The following is a 24696-nucleotide window of genomic DNA, read 5'->3' as shown; positions in this document are numbered from 1 at the left end:
CCGGAGTCTGTTAAAGAGTTAAAACTGAAAATGTATCTAGCTAATGCAGTTCTTTCTTTCCTTCATTTTTTCTCTCAGAAATACAATTGCTGGCAAAGATAAAATTAGAACAATTATCCATGTATAGAGTTTAATGGAAATAGCATGGCAGATGGAAGAATCAAAATCATGATAATGGCAATTCATCGGTTCACCAGTAATCTCTACAAGAACAAGTTCCGTCTTTAAAATGGTGGAACCGATTACGATCTCTTACGATAATTTCTCGTTCGTAAATGATCGATATTAGTTTGGTATACGTATGACAGTCGTTGCACATCCTTAGATTTCTAGCTATTCTTATAGGAATGCACTGAGTCGTTCGGATGAGCGCAAATGCAATGGCTAGCTTCTGACTATGGCCTTTCAATCTCTGTCTCTTCTCTTCTTCATCTACATCCAGCAATACCTGAGATGTGTCTGGGGTATAACCTTCAAATTTCAGCTGCCACTCCATCTGGTGAATCATCTCGTAGATGCTTTTGCATCGAGGAAGCGACGTATCTTGCGAGACAAACTTGTGGATTCTTCTCCCGACCTCGACCAAGCTGAATCCCGGCACCTGGTTTAAACCTTTTCTAGCCATTTCCATCCGAACTTTAGCTACCTCTGGCCACTTTTCAGCTCGTGCATACATATTCGACAGTATCACATAGTCACCGGGATTTTGCGAGTTCAACTGGAATAGATGCTTAGCTGCAATCTCTCCAATTTCCAGGTTACAATGAACTCTACAAGCACTGAGAAGGCTTCTCCAGACCACATCATTGGGCTCGATAGACATGCTGTTGATGAACTCAAGAGCTTCATTGATCATCCCAGCTTTTCCCATAAGGTCTACCATGCAACCATAATGTTGAACAGTTGGTTCTATTCCATGCCCAGATTTCATTCTATCGAAGCACTCGAAGCCCTCATCAACAAGGCCAGCGTGACTGCAAGCACTTAATACGCCCACATAGACGACATCGTCCGGTTCAAGACCTTCTTCAAACATCATTGAATATATCCTTAGAGCTTCTTCACCATGCCCATGCATGGCAAGCCCTGAAATCATTACAGTATAGGACATCTGGTTCCTTTTGGCCATCCTATGAAAGAGTGATAATCCATTCTCTAAACACCCGCACTTGACGTACATGTCGATCAAGGAAGTTTGAACTGTAACATTGAGTTCACTAATGTTCCTCAGTAAGGCACCATGGGCGCATTTCCCCGAATCCAGAGCACTCAAGTGAGTACAAGCAGAGATCACAGTGACCAGTGTGCTTTCTTCAGGCCTCCAACATCCCTCACTACTCATCTTCCCAAATACCATCAAACACTCATTCCACATCCCCAAACAAGCATTTGCTGCAATAATAGCACTCCAAGAAGCAACAGTCTTTTCATCTGTTTGCTCAAAAACTGCACTAGCATCCTCTATGTGCCCACATTTGCCATACATATTGATCAAGCTGTTTTGCACATACACATCATTTTCAAACCCAAGCTTAAATGCATGCCCATGAATTTGCATCCCTTCCTCTTTTGCCTTCAACCAGGCACAAGCCTTGAAAAGTGCAGGATAAGTGAAATTATCAGGCTCAACTCCTCTGTCAAGCATCTCACAATAATAACCTAAAGCTTCCCCAAAGTTCATATCTTTGACATAAGCTCTAATCATGGTATTGAATTCGAAAGTACCCGGATCATCGATTCGTCGAAAAATCGAACAAGCATAGTCCATGCTACCCCAATATGAGAGAGCACATGCAACCACCAGATTGCTTGCAGAAAAGGAGTTCCAAAAGAAACCCCACTTGACAGTATGGGCATGAGCTTGCTTGAATTCTTCCATGCTCTTGCAGCTCTTGAGGAGAGATAAGCAGTGTTGCTCCTTCAACCTCAAACTGAAGTCTGAGCTTTGTGATGGATCTACAGAAGGTGAAAAGAAGTTGGTTCGCTGAAGGATTGAAGTCCCAGCCATACTGTTAATCTACATCATGATTCACCAATCTAAACTGCCATTTGGGAATAACATGAAGACCATGATACGACAAAAGGGTGAAATTTATGACCTTTGGAGTGTGCAAGTAGATTGGCAAAAGAAGTGTCAAAAGAAATTGACATTATAGTATGCAGTTGGACTAAAACCAGAGGAGAAGTGAATTGCAACAGCAGGTTTGGAAGCAGTGTGAGAAGAAGAGATGGTGTAATGAGATTGAATGTGATCCATGGGATTGAGAAGAGAATCCCAGCCAGGAAAGCAAATGTCAGATTATGGGAGGAGTAGATTCTGGATAGGATAATGTTGAGGGAGAGCTTGGCTTCATTAGATAGGTAATAGGTTCCTTGTTGGAGTTTTTGAGGGCGAATCATATCTGGCCATCTCAGCCAAGTAAAACAAAAACCACAAGTCCAAAGAAATGAAGTTCCTATAAGGCCTATGAAATATCAACAAGTTGCAGAAGGTAGATGATTGGATCTTTAATGCACAAAGGTAAGCCCATTTATTAGTAGAGGGTAATAAATATCACCAAGGCTTGATGTGCTGGAGTTCTAAGAACCCATCAAACCTTTCTCCAACCCAAGCCCATTTATATACACACTTTTTTATTGTCCTCCCGGTTCTAAGGTTTTGATTTGACTAATCCAAGCCGACCCGTGTCGCAAACCTGACTTGATAGGTGAGTCTTCCAGCAAGGATTTTTTATGTACACACGGATTCGTACTCGATACCTTATTTAAACGATATCTAGTTTTTTATGGCTCCATGAGACACTATTGCAACCGAGTTCTACGGTAACTGGCAACCGCGACGAATGACGACCAACGAAGTGAATTTTAATTAAATTTTTAGATCAAGTTAATGTTTTATATAAAATTTAAAATTAATTTAATATTTTATTTAAAATTTAGTCGTGGAGTTGAAACTTAACAAATTTTACGACAACCTAATGATCAAAATAAGGCTAAACCCAAGATATAAAGGACAACTGAACTCCACCAACCATAATAAAATCATTGGCTTGTTGGATTGAGCGCTGTCCCAACATGGCCCATTGTACTATGATCTCTGGATCCACATTTTTCATGCCCACACAAACATAGGGGACAGAATCTATCGCACTCTTTAAAAAGGCGCGTGATCTATTATAAATATTTATTTTTTTATTAATCCTAAGTATTTACAGAATATTATTGTTGAAAAGTTTTTAATAATGAGCATTTAAACACACTTATAAATATATGTTTGAACATAGGACTTCTAAAAATAACAATCTATCACCTTAGCGATAGTTCGTAAAACATAAATTTCTTACTCGTATGGTTCCGCATCATTTACAATCCACGCAGAGATACAACACACATTCAGAAGGAAACAACTACTACACAAAATCCTACAAGCTGCTGCAACTGTAAAACAAAAAATAAACAGAAAAGAAGAAACTTGGGCCCACATTTCTCTCCTTGTCTGCAGTGTTTCATCATTCACTCTACAAATGGTGAATGTGTTGTAGTGCAGTCCCTTTTTCTTTCAGAGAGGCTTTTAAGGACTTATTTCATCTGTTCTTTTGAGTTATTCAAAGCACAGAAACGAAACAATTTCCGAGGGTTTCCTCCTCCCCCTCTGAGATTTATTTCAGGTATCTTTTCCTCTCTTCACTTTCTTCTAGTGTATTTCCCACCTTTGCTTCCTTCTCCTATCATTTTCTCTTTTGTTTCTGTGCCGTTTGAATCAAGCTATGTTTGATGTATGTTTGTTTGATTGACCCTTCTGTTTCTTGAAGCTTCAGTGGCTAACATATCACTGGCTGCCTGCTAATGTTCTTCATTGCAGACTTGTTCAATTTTTGTTATTTTTAGTTGGAAAGTCTTGCTATTGAATAAGTTCACATGAAGCTTGAAACGTCTACTGTTTGACCACTACTGAATTCAATCATATTTTTCTTAAAGTTGAAATCTTACCATTTGACCATCATTTATATCAATTTCTAGGGCTTTAGGATATTCTTGGTAAAAGTCTTCTCTTGGCATACTTTAAAAAATGGATTTTTCCTTTATTTTCTCTTGGCTGACTGCCAATTGTTTCAGTTATTTATCTTTTATAAAGCGTCGGTTGTTTAATCTATATATGGGTCTCTTTTTTTAATCAAATTATGTCTGTATGTCATGGTCAGTTCTTGAACAACTGAATTTGCTTTATTTCATTTAATTTGGGTCAAATGATTGATCTTTTCCAATTTATCCTTTCAAAATTGAAGGCTTCCTTGTATGTTGAATTCTGGCTGCTTGTTGACTATTTTACGAAGGACCTTAAAATGATTCATTGTTCTGATGATTGCTTTCCAGGTACTTTGAGCTTGTTCAAGCATTTCTCTAGATGCTACAGAGTATGGTGTGTTCGACATGGGTGATACCTAAGAAGTTGCACTTTGAACCTCTAGCCCGACATATAGATTTTCGGCATTACATCTGAATAAATGGAGCAAAAGCAGGGTGAGAGTTGGAAAAAAGTGGTCGGGAAGATGTTTTCACCTGGTGCTTCACTACCTGAAGATTCATTCAAGCTTGATTACTCGATAGCAATGGAGTATATGGGTCCTCCAGTTGCTTATGAGGTACCTAGAGTTCAGCCTCTTGATGTAAATTCCCATGCCATGCCTACTGCAGAAGCACTATCACAGTCCAAAAGGTCAGTTGCTAATGCTGCTCCCCCGGTGATTGAGCCAATCCCCTTGTCAGTGTCTTACATTGCTGGTGTCACAAGTCCGCGTACTCAGAGTCCAAGGCTTTCGTCAAGCTCCGAGTCCGTAGTGTCTGTGTTGCAAAATCTCGATTTTTCTTCAGCTTCTCTCGGCTCAGCTGGCAACCCTCCAAGTAATTATCCTAAACGACTTGTTAACGAAGGAAAGAGAGTTCCAGTTGTTACATTCAATACTGTTGATAAGTCAGAAGGGAAAGATGTGGATATGAATAAGAGAGTTTTTCCTGGATATGTTGGTGTTTCAACAGGAAAGAAGAAGAAAAGAGTTTGCTATCGTTGTGGTAAGAGAAGATGGGAAACGAAGGAATCTTGTCTGGCTTGTGATGCTAAGTATTGCAACAATTGTGTGCTAAGGGCTATGGGCTCGATGCCTGAAGGACGAAAATGCGTGACATGCATTGGCCAGCCCATTGATGAATCAAAGCGGTTAAGGTTAGGTAAACATTCTAGGCTCTTGTCTAGATTACTCAGTCCCTTGGAGGTGAAGCAGATTATGAAAGCGGAGAAAGAATGTTCTGCTAACCAGCTCCGGCCGGAGCAGCTAATTGTGAATGGATATCCACTGAAGCCTGAAGAGATGGCTGAATTACTTGGATGCTCTTTACCTCCTATGAAGTTGAAGCCTGGAAGATACTGGTATGACAAGGAATCTGGTCTCTGGGGAAAGGTAAGTTTGTATTCACAATATGCTATTTTATGTTTCAAATGGCTATTCTAATCGAACAAGCAAGCAGAGGAACATCTAGAATATAGTGACTTGATTGATTTGACCATCTCTTCTTATCGAATTGGCAGGAGGGAGAAAAACCAGATCGGGTCATCAGTTCAAACCTAAACTTCACAGGCAAGCTTAATCTTGATGCAAGCAATGGCAATACTGAAGTCTATATCAATGGAAGGGAAATTACAAAACTTGAATCGAGGGTGCTAAAGGTAGCAAATATAAAAGTTAATACAGGATCTATTATTAATGGCCATTGATCATTGTTTCTATTTTTTTCCTCTGTTTCATTGCATACATTTAGGATTCTCATTCTTATGCTCTTGTGAGGCATAACCAGTTAGAAGTAACAGATTCCTTTTACAAAACTCATTAACACTTTAGTTTCCTTTATTATGGCTTTCCTTTAGACATCTTAATGTATGTTTAACTTTAGCATCTGATAAAAACGTGAATGGGAATGATACATGATATCAAATGCACGTCATCATATTGTATTAAACTAATCATGATGTATCCTTTTGATGTGTTCAGTTGGCAAATGTGCAGTGTCCTCGTGACACTCATTTTTGGGTCTATGATGATGGTCGTTATGAGGAAGAAGGTCAGAATAACATTAGAGGAAGCATCTGGGAAAAGGTATGTAAATTTCTAGCAGACTCAATAGTACCATGGTTATTATAATTATACGGTGATGCGGATTTGGTTTCTACAATACAGGCATCGACTCGTTTTGTCTGTACCTTGTTTTCTTTGCCTGTGCCCCATGGCCAACCTCAAGGAGCGAGAGAGGAGGCTAGCAATTATGCTACAGTTCCAAATTACCTAGAGCAAAAACAAACCCATAAGCTTCTTCTACTCGGGCTTCACGGCTCTGGAACAAGCACCATCTTCAAGCAGGTTTGGCATTTTCTTGTTGCTATTAAGACTAGTTTTTTCTAATAATTATCCTCTACATTGTCATACCAATAGCTTTAAGATGCACTTAGAATGAAAGTAAGGTCACTAAAAACATTTATACACAGGGACGGACGTAGGATTTAATGTTGGGGAGCGAACTAAAATTCTAGAGGGCCGAAAACAGATTTTCAATAGAAAATATATAGAAAAAAAAATCTAAAATATATGGTAATTTTAAATTTTTCGGAAGTTGGCAAGAATATCTTGCTTGAGCATGAAGAATGTATGTCATTCCAATTTTTTAGTAGACGAGGAATAATTAAGGTGATTAGGAAGCTTTAAATTGTGGATATGCATTTAGTTCAACTCCATCAATGCTTTCAATGGAGCGGGCTGAATGTATAATTGGGATCATATGAATCAAATTATCTGAAATTTTGTTTTCCTTTATGTTTTCTTGGTCTAGGAAAAATTGATGCGTAGTTGATGACTAGTCTGCACAGTTTTAAATTGCAGTTGATTTCATTTTATCTAATGTTCACTATGCATTATTGAACAGACGAAATTTTTGTATGGAAATGGGTTTTCTGCTGAAGAACTGCAGGAACTGAAGTTGATGATCCAGAGAAATATGTACAGTTACCTTAGCATATTACTGGATGGACGGGAGCGGTTTGAGGAGGAAGCAACGTCTGGAACACGAGAACTAGCTGCCGCCGATCACAACTCTGAAGGTGTATTGTGTATATGCTTGTTTTATAAAAGCTATCCATGTGATGATGCTTCTAAGATCACCCAGAGCTGTCAAAAAAACATAAATCAAAATAATTGCAACTCTTTCAACATGTAAACAATACTTTAATCTTGTTTTAGGAAGGGAGGTTGATTCTGGTGAAACTAAACAATGCATTTATTCTATCAACCCGAGGCTAAAGCATTTTGCTGACTGGCTTCTGGACATTATAGCCACTGGAGATTTGGATGCATTTTTCCCTGCGGCAACGCGTGAGTATGCTCCACTAGTTGAGGAGTTGTGGAAAGATCCTGCTGTACAGCACACTTATAGAAGAAAAGATGAGCTTCACTTTCTTCCGGATGTTGCAGAGTACTTCTTGAGCAGGGTATGTCAACTTACTTTTACATTTTATGTATCATATGTTGGCTTAATCTTTGCCAAAATTCACATCAAATCTTGACCGAGTGTTATGCTTTTGTTTCCTTCAGGCTGTTGAGGTGTCGAGCAATGAATATGAACCTACTGATCGTGACATTCTTTATGCTGAAGGGGTCACCCAAGGGAATGGCTTGGCTTTCATGGAGTTTTCGCTTGATGATCGTAGTCCAATGTCCGAAACCTACACAGACAATTTGGAAGCTCCCTCCCAACCCTTAAAGTAATTCTTTCCTGACATTCTGCTGTTGTCTTAAATGAAAGATTTCCTCAATAATGGTCTCATCACATGCGGTTACAGCACCAATGTTTGCAATCTTAGGCTTTCTTTTTTCTTTTATAGGTATCAACTCATAAGGGTAAATACGAAGGGGATTAATGAAGGATGCAAGTGGGTGGAAATGTTTGAAGATGTGCGAGTAGTAGTCTTCTGTGTTGCCCTTAGTGATTATGATCTGATTTTGATAGCACCAGATAGCAGTGGCAGTGGATCGCTACCACAAAACAAGATGATGCAGACGAAAGAGCTATTTGAAACGATGATAAGGCACCCTTGCTTCAAGGATACCCCTTTGTGTTGATACTAAACAGTATGATCTGTTTGAGGACAAGGTCAATCGGGTGCCTTTAAACACTTGTGAGTGGTTCAACGATTTCAGGTCAGTGAGACAAGTACACAGTCACCAGTCTCTGGCTCAACAGGCTTACTTTTATGTGGCGATGAAGTTCAAGGATCTTATGCTTCCCTTACCGGACAGAAGCTGTTTGTGTCACAAGCTAGGCAAGGGACCACCGGGTATCAATTGATGAAGCATTTAAATATATAAGAGAGGTTCTCAATGGGAAGAGGAGAAAGACCAAAACTATGGAGGAGGAGAGGACCCATTTTACAGCACAGACGTTAGTTCATCACCGTTTGTACGCCAAGAGTGACCACATTCGGAATTTGCTTGTATAAAGGAAGTTGTAGGAGCATTGTGGTATTCTCCAAGTAGAAAGAAAGTTGTAGGAGCAGTGTGGTTGCTGAATGGAATAAGTATAGCTTTTGTAATTCTATTTTTTAGATATAATTCCAGGTTTGACTCTTCGTCATGCATGATTCCATAGAGCTTATTGAAGTAAGAGTGACCCATGCGATTCAGATCCCAAACTATGGCTTATTTTGAAGAGGAAAAAAATCACCTTGTATCTCTCATTCAAGAATCTGAAATTAGAACCTTTTAAGTGGTCTAAGTTGTAAAAGCAAATTTATTCTCCCTGGTATCCCGGATTCAAGCAGTTTATTCTCCAATGGTGACTCGGATTCAAGCAGCATAGTCTGCACGTGTGTGTTGTAATTCTATTTTTTAGATATAATTCCAGGTTTGACTCTTCGTCATGCATGATTCCATAGAGCTTATTGAAGTAAGAGTGACCCATGCGATTCAGATCCCAAACTATGGCTTATTTTGAAGAGGAAAAAATCACCTTGTATCTCTCATTCAAGAATCTGAAATTAAAACCTTTTAAGTGGTCTAAGTTGTAAAAGCAAATTTTATTCTCCCTGGTATCCCGGATTCAAGCAGTTTATTCTCCAATGGTGACTCGGATTCAAGCAGCATAGTCTGCACGTGTGTGTGAGTTTAGATCTACATCTTAGTAGTTAAATAGCCTTGAAGTACGACTTGAAATTGCAAGCCAAACAATATAAATTATGCAGAAAAGGAAATGAAAAAGCACTTTCATCCACGCAAAATAAGTGGGTTTGATTGTATCTGCTGAAAATCCCAATACAAAGTTGAAGAAAGAGAAGGGTGATGTATTTCAGTTTTTAACTGTATCCTCCCTCAGGCATGCAACTGCCATTGTAGATCCAACAAATGCCAAAACGTGAAAAGTCTAGAACATGAGCCCCTCCTTTCAGAACAATGATTTAAGGATCCCTTCAAAGGAATCGTACAAAGATGGCTCTACCTGCACACATAACTAACACTTACCTCTCATCGCTCGCTCGATCTCCTTTTCTTTCTTTTTGAATAACGAAATTGTTACAATGGGCAGAAGGAATCGGACAGGAAAATCATGATGCAACAAGATCAGGCGTTTCAGCTTCAATCGATAATGAAGCAGTACGCACTTTTTCCATCCAGCTATCCAACCGCTCACGCAAAGATTTGATCTGTGGAATCCCCAAAACTCTTGGCTGCACCCAAGAGACATGAACTGCTCCCTCCACTTGATCAATTATGCCCTCAATCAGATGAACCTGCAGTCGTTATTCGCAAAAAGGTTATACAAGTTATCTTTAAAATTTTGAACCATCAAAGGAGCCAGACTGATGTAATACGATGAAGCATCCCCCATACAGAAATAGAGACTTCGACTTCTACCCATGTTCACTAGACTTGATAATTCGTTTTTTTTCCTTTGTATCTAAATTTATTTGTTCCCCCTAATAATATGTATTCCCTATTAAATTGTCATTAAAAAACTTAAGGAAAATGTGAAAAAACAAAAACTTAAAAATCATGATGAAGGTTTTAAACTTACAGACAGACTCTTCATGAGAAGATGCTCAACATTCTCAATTGACAGTTTCGTTCTCTCAGCAATAACTTTTAATGGAATAGTTCGATCATCGGATGAGCGGCTGCATCAAAACATATTGTAGTTTAGATTTTAACCATGCTTTCAATTAACAGCAACTTTGACCACATCCCTTAGGGAACACTATAGCCATACACACCTGAAGATAATCTCCATCAAGCATAGAATATTAATTTTTTCCAACAGCTTCTTCTCATTCTCAACCAGGGCTGGTTGAGCACTCAATGCAGCATTGTGCACCCGACACAATTCTTCATAGCGAACCAAATTCCCTGTGTTGAAAGCTTGGAGGATATAATAAAGCCACTCCACCTTGGTCCCCAGAAGACTCTTTATCTGTAAAAGATGCCAAATATCATCATCTCAAACATAACAAAATTAAAACACTGAAGCAAAGAAATTCAGAAGGAAAAAAACCTAAAACACGAGAAGCCTTTTAAATCAGCCCTACATGATGAAAAATAAGCATGTATGCATGTAATTGCGATAGCATAAAAGAAAATACAAAACAAAATGAAGCTCTTATCAGATGGCACCTTTCAGCCACTACTTAGCTCCCTTGAACCTCCACATATATTTAACCCGAGCATCATAAATTATACCTGTGAACCTTATCTTTGTGCAATTAGAAGCAATTTTCTTAATCAAGCACTCCATGACATTTTTGAGGAGCTCTCTACATACGAAAACTGCTTTAAATTTTTCATCAAATCAAAGCTTGATTAACAGCCCAAACTAGAATTGAACTAAATCCCCCATCTACGTTGGAATTATATCAGACTTTAGATAAAAACAGACACAGAAATATGACTCAACGAACCATCGCTGGTATTTATCGTGCAAATAGCAGTATCCTGCACTAAAAATTAACTTAGACATGCTTCACTTATTAATAAAAGAGAAAATAACAGGCAGGTCAGGGTATCATCAATTAAAAGTTAACTTTTACATATAAAAAAACTAACTAAAAAAGAACAAACGGTAGGGAATATCATTTGAACTAAATAATGGCACATAGTTATGTGTCGACATGAAACTATTTTGCCATTAAAACCATCAGATGCAACATATAGTGCAATTAAGAAACTTGATAAAAGATGTACTCACAATTGGATGAGCAAGGAGTTCTCCAAAGTTGTAGATGTTATCGCCCAAAAGAGCAGAAAGGGACAGATCAAATGCCAAATCCTATACAAAAGAATTTAAAATAAAATAGAATGAAATAAAGCCGATGGATAAATATATTCAGCAGCCAAATAAAAAGGTGCAAATGCTCTTTTGCTTATTTATTTCCATCAATTTTATGACTGGACTGGAAAAAAATATTTAAGCACCACCACGAAGTCAACATTATCTTCCAAACTGTGGTGTGCCATTTTTGTGCAATTTTGTCGTCAAATGTATACCTGGCAACTTGATTCATCCATGATATTATAAAATTATAGACATTGGGGATAAGAGAAGTTTTAGCATGAAAGAAAGGATTAAAAAACTAGTAAGACGGACTTTAGACATCAGAGGCACTGCTGTTACCTAAATTGGTTGATAAATCGATTATTAAATAATAATAATAACCTAAGAGGAGATCTGAAGTCTGACCAATAGGAAGTGTGACACAAGCTTCATAAATAAGCAAAATTAATGGCCAACAACCGTGGGGCTTGTTAGTATAATGTGAGACTTCAAATAACTAGATTCTACTATATGCAGTCTCAAATGTAAATAACAGTTTTTTTTTTAAAGTAAGATTAACGAGCTCCAAGAATATAAGGTAGTAAAATTGGACTGGCATAAACATATTAACCAATAAAGCATACCAGCTTAAAAGATTCTGTGAGAGACTCCACTGATGTGTAAGCAAGATAAAGGAGAGCACATTTGTAGAACTCAGCAAATTCTTGACGAAATTTATGGTATTGAGATGAAACCCAATAGTAGGTAGCATATACAGATGGATCTATGTCAGTCATATTGTCAAGGGTACTCTTTCCATCATCAAGAAGTTTCTTGCATTCCTTTTGATCACCTTGCTCAAGCTTGAATTTGGAAATTTGCATCTTAATATAAAGTATTGGCTCTTCTATGCGCCGCTCTTTAGTAGCCTGAAGCTTTTCAATCACTCCTTCAAGAAAACTGATAGCAGCCTCTTTCTCTGAGTACTGCTGAGAAACTATAACAGCAAAATGTGCAAGCTTGAGGGGATTAATCTTGGTCTCGAAGTCGGTGATAAAGTTGTTATACAACTTTATCAGTGCATCTCCAGCCTGAAATTTACGAGAAACAAGTGCTATAGGAAGTTAGATGACCTAGCCAACATCTAGCACATGGGGTACAATTAGTTCATTTGCTAATATGTACGCAAGAACCACTACAACAAATAGAAAGCCAACTTTCAAATGAAAATCATCAAGTAAACATCGCTTCAGATTAGTTATCTATACATTATACACTGACACAAGAAAGCAGTAGGAAACCGCCATTGAATTTTCCAGATGCAAAATTAAAAACCAAGAGTTGTAAAAGAATCGCCTCTAATGCTTTCAGTTCTACAATTCAGAGAAGAATTTTGCCCTGAAATAAACATGAAAAAGCTTCAGATGCTAATTTTCATTTTTTATATACTTCATCGAGCTTAATCCTGTGTGCAAGCCCGAAAGTTTCCACTATTCTCCCTTTTACTGCAAGTTAACAGCAATTACATGCCCAAAAACATTACAATATAAAATAAAAAGAAAGACCCGAGTATAATTTCTTTAACAATTTCCAAGTTATTGAACAACAAAGCAATAAACATTTCCTATTTATTTCGTTCCAAAGTTAAAACTAAAAATAGTAATATATAAACCCTAATTACCCCGAAATGAATCCCAATTCTACTATAAAACCCTAGGGGAAAGAAAAGGAAGAATTGACTCCATCCAAGAACCCTAACTCCCCAATTCTAAACTCCAAAATACAGAAGAGATTTACGAACTCCAAACCAAACAACATGGAATAGAATGAAAGACTGAAAGGCGGAGAGTGCAACAAACTGATCCAGCTTGAGAGTGAGCTGATGCCAGAGTTTCTTCTGATACAGATCTGCAAGAGAATTGTACCATTCGGCTAGCTCTGGATGTTCATTTTGAATGGATTCTAGGTATTGCAAGGCCGCCATGGATCTCAAACACACCCCACAGAGTCGAAACACAGAGAGAGAAGCTGAAGCCTTAAGGATTTAGAAATTTCAACTTTGGTTTTCTGTGTCTCAATAGGAGTTCTGAAGAGGAAAACAAGAAAATCGACGAAAGAAAAAAGGTTTCCGGACCCAAGAAAAGGATTGTTATATTTCGGGTCGGTTTGTTGTGCAAGTTAAACTGGGCGGATAATGGGCTTTTCCGGGTTACATATCGTAGTTGGAGCATATATTATCTCTAAAATTAATAGAGTAAAATACTCAAATGGTCTCTTGATTATATAGTACTATTTTATTAAGTCTTTTAATTATTAAAAAGTATAAAATTGTCCTATAATTATAGAGTGTTGTTTTGTTAGTCCATCGACTATTAAAAGTTATAAAATGATCATTGACTATTCATTATATTCCAGACTCGTCCTTTCCCGTTAAAAATTGACGGTTGTTTAAGCTGGACGTTAACATGATAACTGAGATATGATAGTCGTTTAAGATTCTAAGATCATATTTTATCACATCACAATCAACAAGTTAACATCAACACAAAATACCATCCACTTTTTTTTACGAAAAAGATAAATATGAAATATAATGAATAGTAAGGTGATCATTTTGTAACTTTTAATAGTCGAGGGAGTCAACAAAGCAACACTCTATAATCGGAGGACTATTTTGTAGCTATAATCAACAGGCTTAGCTTTCTTTTACTCCGCAATGAAGTTCGAGGATCTTTACGCTTCCCTTACCGGACAGAAGTTGTCTGTGTCGCAATCTAGGGCAAGGGACCACGGGTATCGATTGATGAAGCATTTAAATATATAAGAGGTTCGTGAAAGGGAAGAGGAGAAAGACCAAAACTATGGAGGATAGGACTCGTTTTACAGCACAGACGTTAGTTCGTCGCCGTTTGTACGCCAAGAATGACTGCATTCGGAATTTGCTTGTATAAAGAAAGTTGTAGGAGCATTGTGGTATTCTTGAAGTAGAAAAGAAACATGTGGCTGCCTTGTATTCTTTAAGTGGCAACTTAATTAAACATTGCAAACCAAAGAATATAAATTAAGGTAAACTATATGAATAGTCTCCTTTGTTTTAGGTTTGATCGATTTTGATCATCAATTTAAAAATTAAGGGTAAATAATCCCTAACATTATCGATCTGTTTGATTTAAGTCATTCCCCGTTAAATTTCGTTAATCTATTAACAGAAGAATTATGTGGCAATTTAAAAATTAAAAAAAAAAATTATGTCCCCACCACTACTTCCCAACTCCATTTACGATGAAAACCTCAATTTCAATTCAACGCCATTACAACCCATCTCCAAGTGGCCAACTCCAGTCTTGTTACCATGTCTAGAACTTACACACGTGCTCATCTCCAATCGATCAAAACAACACATCGACCCTAGAAATTGAACACTACAATAGGCCTATGCTCCCGAAAGGATTATTGCTGACATAAGGTTGATCAAGAGGGATCGTTCGGTTCATCGGGAATGCCCCGAGCCCTACATCACCAAACGGATTCAATGTGCTGGGAGACATCAAATGCTGCTACTATGGATGGTAAGCGCCAAAAGGATTGTTGCGATTGTGGCATTCCTGCCATTTGCACTGTTGTAAGGGGAGCAATGTACAAAAACAAGAATGGAATAAGACTTCAAAGTACAAAAATGTGCCTACCAATTGCCTTCCACTAGCTGCAGAAATGTTGGTGCTCGGTGCGGTGACAAGGGCAAGTTCCCATCTAATCGAATCAAAATCCTTCGATTGACCAACATTAAAATTAAACGTCGATGCAGTATCTACAAAATAAAAAAATTACAACCTTGACTATTTATGACAACATCGAAAAAGATGAAACGAGAAAGAATAAAAAACATAGTTTACCTGAATCAGTTGGAACTGTGGCTAGGGCTAAAGCATTACTCTACTCAAATACAAAGGCATCAAGGACAATAATCCAATCCTTGGATCCACTAAAATACTATCAACAAAAGAATGAGTTAGTGAAAAGTATGCATTATGAAACATCAAAGAAAACATTACCAGTAAGTCTCCAACGTTGATGTTGGCCTGAGGTGGAGAAGGGGTGGTCTCAAAGGTGGAAGCTACAGTCCTTGGATCCCCTTTAATAATTTGCATTCCCTATGAAGGCGTCATCAAAAAACTTGAGATAAAGGAAAAGGAAGAAGTGAAAAAACAAGACAGAAAAATTGTGAAAGTTTTTAACTTACAGACAGGCTCTTCATGAGAAGATGCTCAACATCCTCAATTGACAGTTTTGTTCTCTCAGCAATAACTTTTAATGGAATAGTTCGATCCTCGGATGGGCGGCTGCATTGAAACATATTGTAGTTTAGATTTTAACCATGCTTTCAATTAACAGCAACTTTGACCACATCCCTTAGGGAACACTACAACCATACACACCTGAAGATAATCTCCATCAAGCATAGAATATTAATTTTTTCCAACAGCTGCTTCTCATTCTCAACCAAGGCTGATTGAGCCCTCAATGCAGCATTGTGCACACGACACAATTCTTCATAGCGAACCAAACTCCCTGTGTTGAAAGCTTGAAGGATATAATAAAGCCACTCCACCTTAGTCCCCAGAAGACTCTTTATCTGTAAAAGATGCCAAATGTCATCATCTCAAACATAACAAATTAAAAAAACTTTAAAGCAAATAAATTCAGAAGGAAAAAACCTACAACACGAGCAGCCTTTCAAATCAGCCCCACACATTGAAAAATAAGTATGTATGCATGTAATTGCAATAGCATAAAAAAAATAAAACAAAAAGTTCTTATCAGCTGGCACCTTTCAGCCACTACTTAGTTCCCTTGAACCTCCACATATATTTAACCTTAGTGTCATAAACAATATCTATGAACCTTATCTTTGTGCAATTAGAAGCAATTTTCTTAATCAAGCACTAATCAATCATCTCTATAACATTTTTGAGGATCTCTCTACAGACAAAAGTGCTTCAAAATTTTCTTCTAACCAAAGCTTGATTTACAGCCCAAACTAGAATTGAACTAAACCCCCAACCTACATTGGAACTATATCAGATTTTAGACAAAACAGACACAGAATGACAGAAACATGCCTCAATTAACCATTGCTGGTATTTATATCAGGCAAATGGCAGTACCATGAATTAAATACATACTTCACATATTAATAAAAGAGCAAATAACAAGCAGGACAGAGTATGATCATCAATTAAAAGCTAACTTTTACAATTAAAAAAAACCCACTAAAAACAAACGGTCGGGAATATCATTTGAACTAAATAATGGCACATATTATGTGGCGACATGAAGCTATTTTATATCAGGCAAATGGCAGTACCATGAATAAATACATGCTTCACATATTAATAAAGAGCAAACAAGCAGACGAGTATGATCATCAATTAAAAGCTAACTTTTACAATTAAAAAAAACCCACTAAAAAGAACAAACGGTCGGGAATATCATTTGAACTAAATAATGGCACATATTTATGTGGCGACATGAAGCTATTTTGCCATTAAAACCATCAGATGCAACCTACAGTGCAATTAAGAAACTTGATAAAAGATGTACTCACAATTGGATGAGCAAGGAGTTCTCCAAAGTTGTAGATGTTATCTCCCAAAAGAGCAGAAAGGGACAGATCAAATGCCAAATCCTATAACCAAAAAATTTAAAGCAAAAGAATGAAATAAAGCCGATGGATAAACATATTCAGCAGCCAAATAAAAGGTGCAAATGCTCCTTAGCTTATTATTTCCATCAATTTTATGACGATGGAAGGGACAGGAAACCAAATACTTAAGCACCATCTTGCAATTAACATTATCTTTCAAACTGTGGTATGCCACGTTTGTGCATTTTTTGTCGTCAAATATGAACATGACAACTTGATTCACCATGATATTACAAAATTAGACATTGGAGATCAGAGAAGAAGTTTTTGCATTAAATAAAGAGTTTAAAAAACTAGTAAGACATGACTTTAGACTTCAAAGGCCCTGCTATTTCATGAATTGGTTCATAAAACGATTATCTATCAAATAATTAAATAATAACCCCAGGGGACTCTGAAGTCTGACCAATAGGAAGTGTACCATAGCTTCATAATAAGAAAAATTAATGGCCAACCGTGGGGCATGTTAGTATAATGCTAAACTTCAAATAACTAGATTCTACTATATGCAGTCTCAAATGTAAAATTGGACAGGCAGAAAACATATTAACCAATAAAAGTATACCAGTGAATTAAAATATTATTTATAAATAACTGAATTAAAATATGATTGAATAACTTATTATAAATAAATTATTTTATTTTTAAAATATTATTATGAATAAATTATTTTATTTTTAAAATTAAATTAATAGTCTACTATGATACGATATTATAATTTTTTTAGTTTATTCACTATATTAATTTTATTTTAATTTAAATTAACTTAACAAATTTAATCGTTTATATTTAAAAAATTTATAATTTAATATTCTTTTTAATATTATCAAATTAAGTGAGTCCATTAGGGCCGAATATACGACAATTGCAACCGTGCCAATGGGCGTGACGAGTTTCATGGAATATAATTTTTTAATGGATCGTGTCAGGTGGGGTCCCGTAGTCAGAATAAATTTAATATATACTGAGGGACTCGACACCCCAGCGACGAGTCCCAAAAAAAATATTTTTTTTCAAATTTTTAAAAGAAAAGTAAAAGAAAAAAAATAATATTTTAATGCTCACGGAACTCGTCACGCCGGTGTGACGAGTTTCAACGGGTGTAAATTTAAATTTTTTTATCGTTAGATTGACCGTTGTTTAACGGTCGAAATTCTTTTAAAATTTCAATGGAGCTCGTCACGCCGGTGTGACGAGTTCCAACGGAAAAAAATGTCTTCCCAAGTTGTGAATATTATCTTCAATCTCTTACATAACACACTCTTTTCATCTCTTACACAACACACTCCTTTCATCTCTTATACAACACATTCCTTTCATCTTTAAACTCTTACACCAACTCCTTTTATCTAACCAAAAACATTTCAAACAATGAGCAACAAATTCTTCACAGTTATCCATTATAATGGTGAAATTCTACAACTGATGTGGTGTTGTGTTTAAGTTACACAGGCCCATCAATATGATGTTCCCTGTAGATGTATCTCATCGCCAAATGAAGCAAAAAATTAAGAGAAAACTTGGAGCTTTTGTTTCATGTTCAAGTTATCAGCACATGATCTCCTCAAATCCAATGACATATGGAAAAGTTCAGCTTGATGACGATGACGATATTGCTGTTATGGTTGGACTTCATCAATAATCAAATAATAATATGGTGGAGATGTACGTCAAAACAATGAATGCAACTGATATTCCAACGTCATTAGTACAAGCTCGAAGAACATAAGAAGCAAGACCCCTGAACCACATGCAAGTTATGGTGATGATAACCTTATTGGATGATTTGGTGAAAACCTTGTTGAATTTAGCGAGGATGATGAAGATATTGTTCCGTTGGTAGACGATGACGACACACCATTAGTTGATGAGTCCGATTTTTTTGAGGTTGCTTCAGAGGGACAAGGTTTGGATGTTGAGGCTGATGTATGAGAGGCAGCTGCTTCACAAAGTCAAGGATTGCAGATGCTCCAAATATTTGGGTAATGACAAACCCTCAACCTGAAATGTCTCACCATGATTTGATTCGGTATCATCAAACAGTTGCAATGCATGACGTTAACTACGATGCTATACGAAATCCTGAAATATTTGATATGTCAAAGTTAAGTGATTCCACTGGGATTCTTCAGACGAGTGATCATCTGAGTTAGCTATTGGGTCTCAGTTTGAAACAAAAAAAGAGACACAAATAGCAATCAAGGAGTACTGCATCAAAGCTTATCTTAATTCTATGTCGCGGAATCGAATCAAAAGACTTATTTCGTAAGGTATATACATCATTATGTTGGCTGTAATGGAGGATGCGAGTATTATCCTACAATAGAAGATGTTGTGGGAAGTCACAAGAGTTAATGCAGAGCGCACATGTACAATGATCTCCTTGACACAGACCACAATATTTGTATTGGAAATAACCGGCAAAGCAATTAGCGATTAATGCAGAGCACGCATGTACAATGACCTCCTTGATGCATGTTGTGGGAAGTCACAATATTTTCAGCCTCCTTGATGGCGTCGATAAGCTTGAGTTGAAGCAGTATTTGGTGGGTTCGGATATGAACACGGGAGATTGCACAAATAACAACGTCCACTAATTTCACTGCAGTCACAGGCTTTGGTTGTCTCTAAACGAACCGGTGACGAGATGAGCTCCTCGCTGCTTAACGATAACAGCAGTTTGCACCTTGTCAATGTCAACACCAATCTCCTTCCTGTGTAGCACGTAAGTTTGGTGACCTTGTTCTAAGCTCGCCTTGACAAGCCGCTTTCCCAAATAGCCGGTTCCTCCAACGATGAGCACTTTGCTTTTCATGGCCATCAATATGATATTTTCTTCTCTTTCACACTAATTGATCTCTTGCTTTTCAGATGATCTCCTGCAGGGTTTTTTATACGGTAGTGAAAGCTTTTTTTTATATATAATTAAATTTACTGTGCTTTGGGTTCACAGTCACATTTATGCTTTGCTTCAAGCCATATAATGCCTTGGTTTTATTGCTAACATATGTTTTGAGGTTTGCGTTGCAGGTAAGATGAGATATTGCCCATAATCCAATCAAAGACGACATTACACTATTTCATGTTGTTTAAATATGTTAGGTTGTAAATAGACGTTAATGATGCATCCCATGTTGCCTGGGCTGAACAATTCTTAGGCAATAAAGCAATTAGGTAAGAAATTGTCAATTAAATTCACAACTACATTGTCTTGTCTTTTTTTTTTTTTTATAATTTCATCTCTTATAGAAACAGTGCGACTGAAGCTCGTTTCCATTTACAGCAACAACTCAAAACTATCTTTGGTATTTAGGTCAAAACTGATGGATTCCCTCCAACTCTAGCTTAACGTCCTTGTTTTCTTGCAAATCAGCAGAACAGCTGGGTTTCATGGACAAGACATCATTCATATGAACCGTGTTCGATTTACTGTCTGCTTCATTCACATTCTCCATGGAGCCAAGTTGAAATTTGTTAATTGTGCTCTTGTTCATCTACACGGTTGATATCAAACGAAAGACTCTTCTGTGCTTCTCTAATATTGCCTGCAAGTACTTCCCCTTGAGCCTCTATCCTCATCTGCAGTCTCTTCTGTACCTAATTCGATCGAGAATCGGAAGATTTAGAAACGATCGAATTTGAAACTTATATACGTTTGTTCGAGGGGATGAATTAATGAACCTCTAGTTGCTCTTGCAATGTCTTTTGTACTTCCATGAGTGTTCAGTGCCTGTGCCATTGGCATTTGTCTGCTTCTGCATATTCATTAGATGGAACCATTTGACACAAAGTAACATGGTAAATCGGGAAATGTAATTTGCATTTTACCTTTTCTCATTGTCAGCTGAAGAATGATTGCTAAATTGTACATATGAACTTCCTACACCACCATTCTCTTTGTTTTGGCCCACTTCATTTGGCTTCCTTGACTGTTGTGCTAGTCTGTATTTCTGTAGACAAAAAACAAAACTAAGCAAATTTTGATTTATAACAGTAGGAATTAACGAAACCGTTGATCATTGACAGAAACTTTGGTCAAATGATCATATTGAGTTTTTTTTTTGAGTTGGAGGGTCGCATTGATCCAAAAAATAGGATGAGGGTCATATAGTTATTGGAAAAAAAAAATTAAAGTTTACATCTTTGCATACCTGTAAATGGCTCTTCAAATGGTATAGTGTCAAGCCTTTCACGCCCATTAGTCTTAGGACAGACTTTGGAGTTGCTTCTGTAAACAGAATTTCTCAATAATATTAATCTTCAAGTGTGACAAAGGGATATTGCACTATGCTTACATTTTTTTATTAAACTAGGTTGAATACGAGATAATATATGGTTGAAATACTCTTAACCATTTGAAAATAAACATATACACCTCTACATATCGTCTTCGAATTTAAAACCTTCGTAATAACATAATATCTAACCACATACGTAAGTTGAAATAGGAAAATAGTGTTAAAGCTCAGAAACCAACTATTAACGCAAGCAAGATGATAGAGCAAAATGCAACTGTTCTTTATCCAGACTTGATTACGATAAATGATTCCAACCTTTCCGGGATAATTTCCTGAAATTATGCTGGTAATTAATTTATGAATGACATTGTTTTACATAGTTCAAATGAGCCGAATGAATATATGTTTATGTTTGTTTGTTAACTTTAACTAAACAAACGAACACGAACAACTAAACTAACTAAAATTATTGTTGTGTTCATTTTTTAAGAAATTTAGTTTGTTCATGTTCGTTTATGTTCGTTCGTTTAAATAATAAACGAATACAATAAACAACGTAAAGAATACAAACAAAAATGAATATAAACAAACATAAACGAACGAATATAAAATTAATTGGGTTTATATTTGAGAAATATTTTTTCAAATAATTTTAGGATTTATATTTTCTTTAATTAGTTTGAGTACTTTTTATTTGAGTTTAAAAAATTTAATGAGTTTAAGGTTAAAATTAGTAAGTCTCTATATTTTAAACGAGTCTAGAAAACTTAAACGAACATAAACAAACAAATTATCTAACATTCACAAACTTAAATGAACAAAGGAGTCTCTTATTCATATTCATTCATTTAATTAAACGAACATCAAATATTATTCATATTCGTTCGTTTAATAAATAACTGACCATAAACGAACTTTCCGTCGAACGGTTTACGAATGATTTGCTGAATGTTGGGTTCGTTTAAAGACTAGTTTTATACCCTGTTGATTGCTATATTATTAAGATTAATTGCTTTTTTAAACACAATTAACCATTTAAAAAAAGGAAGAAACAGAAAGACTAACTGTTAGGACCACCGAGTATGGTTACGGCATCGACGAATCGGTCGTGAAGATCAGCCGTCCATCTCAGCCTGGGCTTGGGGTCTCGAGTTATCACCACCCCGTTTTCATAACCATAGCTCCCGCCGCCGCCGCAAGCACCACCGTAGCTTAATCTCTCCATTTCATCAAACCAAACAAAACCACTTCAATTAATTCTCTCCTTAAACTGAAGTTGTGATGAATATCCAAGCCAAAAAATGTCAACAGAAGGATAATAAGAAGAACATGAACACCAAAATGTCAACTTTTTTGTTGTTTTAACTTCATTTATATAATAATGAGAAGTGGGCGGTGAATTTTATATCTATTTTTGAAAAAGGAAGAACATGCAGAGGAAAGCTCGGCGACGAATCTTAGAGCAAACAAACATGATTGCAATCACAACAAAACACATATATATATATATATATATATAATATTGAATTCTCCGGTGTACGTCTGCATCATGGATTGAACCGTTAGATCTTCTGGGTTTTGGTGACCCAACGGTGAGGGAGAGAGAAAGGAAGATGCTGACGTTTTCGATAAATTATTTCATAGTCTCGACTTATCACGTTAAATATGGTGTTAATGAATCGTATTCATCAATTTTAAAATTAGTTTTAGATAATTATCAATTATTTAATAACATATAAGAAAAATGTGAAGATTCACCTTAAAAAATGAGATGAAAAAATATTATTAATTAAAATCACATATAATTTGATGAGTCGGACCAATCCCATCTAATAATTTTCCGCTTCTTTATGAGAAAGAGATAAATTATTTTATGGACTCATCTCATAATATCATATGTAATCTTAATGAATGAGAGTCACATATTTTAAAATAACTTTTAAATAATTACTCATCGTTTACACGTAGAAAATATATAAATATTCACCATAGTAAAAATGATATGGATAAATACATTATTGAGGTGACACGCAAGTGCCAGCGTGGAATATTCCGAGGCCAACAAGAGGAATGGATATGGAATACGGGAAGGGTCACGTGGCGGGCCCCGGGAGAGGGTTTAAACGTCATTTCATGAGGCGTGGCTGGTCGGCCCACATGAGGATAGAACACGTGTCGGGACACTGGGAGTTGGGGGTGAGTGTAGAATATATATATATTTTTTTAACAAGTGCCCGTGAAATAAGCTGTCCAGTGAATCTAACCCTTTAGGTCCTGTCCTTTTGATCCATAGATTGAATTGCAAATAATTAAAAGTTGTTTTTTGCTGTGCTCATCTCTTGATTTTTTTTTATCATTAACAACATTATCGGTCTTAGATTGTTATTTTCTTTTAAATTTCTTCCTTCATCTCACCTATAATTTAAATTATTTTTTTCAATGATATTGTCTTTCTAATAATACGCTATTTATTTATTTTTATAGTATTTTTATTTGAATATATTAAATTTTAATATTAAATCATAAATATTTAAATAAAAGTTTATAGTAACATTTTAATCTCCGTAAAATTTAATTTTTGATAAAAAAAATTATTTAGAATATAAATATGAAATTTATATTTTTAAATAATTTTTATAAATATGATATTTATTTATATAAAATATAATATAATACAAAAATTAAGGGTAAACTAAGTGAATGGTCTCTTTTCTTTAGGGTGTAACATCCCAAACTTCAGGTCAGTGACTAAAGTATAAAGATTGAAAATTTAGTAGTTTAATTTTGATAAATTGAAAAGTTTAAGGACTTATTTAGAGAAATTTTTATGTATGATTTATTTTCAAAGATAGAAAAATAAATGGGCATAAAGGTCTTTTAGCATAAAGGAGCTTGAAATATCTTTTAATAAGACTTTACATATGGGATTAAGAGAAAGAAAGAAATAAAGGAAAAGTTTATAAGCTTTCTCTTCTCTTCTTTCCCTCTTCCCCTCTTCCCCTCTTCCCCGTGAAGCTCCATGCTAAGGTAAATTACCTTTCAAGTTGGTTTTTCTTTCATTTTTAAGTTGGATTTTAATATTTGGGTGTTATATAAGCTTAAGGAAAGTTTATATAAGCTTTAAACATCAAGAAGAAATATTTAGAAAGGAAATTAGAAAAGGGATAAAGAGATGAATTGTTTAAATGAAGAGGTTTTTTAAGTTTCAATTATGAATTTGACTTGTTATAAAAAGGGATTAAGAAGTTTAAAGTATTATAATTGAATTTTGAACAAGTGGAAAATTGGTATGATTCTTTAAGTCCATGTAGAGTATAGGATTTTTATATTTAAGATGTGATAAATGAGTACAAATGGGCTTAAGTATGTATATTTGAGTTTTGTATATGAAAGGGGATGGAACATGAAGTGTTG

At 36.0% G+C, this 24696-nt stretch overlaps 3 protein-coding genes and 3 pseudogenes across 3 annotated transcripts; 1 reads left to right on the top strand and 5 right to left on the bottom strand.

Moving 5' to 3' along the window:
- Positions 1–95: 95 nt before the first annotated feature.
- On the bottom strand, positions 96–2310 carry LOC120128575 (pentatricopeptide repeat-containing protein At1g31920-like). The gene has a single exon (XM_039146247.1). The coding sequence runs from the start codon at positions 2006–2008 to the stop codon at positions 191–193; it is 1818 nt and encodes a 605-aa protein (XP_039002178.1). The 5' UTR covers positions 2009–2310; the 3' UTR covers positions 96–190.
- A 1974-nt stretch (positions 2311–4284) lies between these two features.
- LOC120128583 lies at positions 4285–8514 on the top strand (annotated as a pseudogene).
- Positions 8515–9361: 847 nt separating this feature from the next.
- Positions 9362–13479, bottom strand: LOC120128584 (26S proteasome non-ATPase regulatory subunit 13 homolog B). The gene is made up of 7 exons (XM_039146255.1): positions 13176–13479; position 13094; positions 11985–12431; positions 11275–11355; positions 10307–10503; positions 10111–10210; positions 9362–9826 (listed from the first exon to the last, which is right to left on the bottom strand). The coding sequence occupies exons 1-7, from the start codon at positions 13322–13324 to the stop codon at positions 9641–9643; spliced, it is 1161 nt and encodes a 386-aa protein (XP_039002186.1). The 5' UTR covers positions 13325–13479; the 3' UTR covers positions 9362–9640.
- Positions 13480–14900: 1421 nt separating this feature from the next.
- On the bottom strand, positions 14901–17270 carry LOC120128498 (26S proteasome non-ATPase regulatory subunit 13 homolog A-like). Its single transcript, XM_039146177.1, has 8 exons — positions 17178–17270; positions 16946–17026; positions 15777–15973; positions 15581–15680; positions 15393–15491; positions 15234–15273; positions 15027–15148; positions 14901–14957 (listed from the first exon to the last, which is right to left on the bottom strand). Exons 1-8 carry the CDS (start codon positions 17268–17270, stop codon positions 14901–14903), a joined length of 789 nt encoding a protein of 262 aa, XP_039002108.1.
- A 2203-nt stretch (positions 17271–19473) lies between these two features.
- Positions 19474–19875, bottom strand: LOC120128497 (annotated as a pseudogene).
- A 405-nt stretch (positions 19876–20280) lies between these two features.
- On the bottom strand, positions 20281–22576 carry LOC120128538 (annotated as a pseudogene).
- Between the last annotated feature and the right edge of the window lie 2120 nt (positions 22577–24696).

Source organism: Hibiscus syriacus, unplaced genomic scaffold (genome assembly GCF_006381635.1).
Source record: "Hibiscus syriacus cultivar Baekdansim isolate YM2019G1 unplaced genomic scaffold, ASM638163v2 tig00110481_pilon, whole genome shotgun sequence".
Taxonomy (NCBI): domain Eukaryota; kingdom Viridiplantae; phylum Streptophyta; class Magnoliopsida; order Malvales; family Malvaceae; genus Hibiscus; species Hibiscus syriacus.
This window is presented reverse-complemented; position numbering and strand designations above follow the sequence as displayed.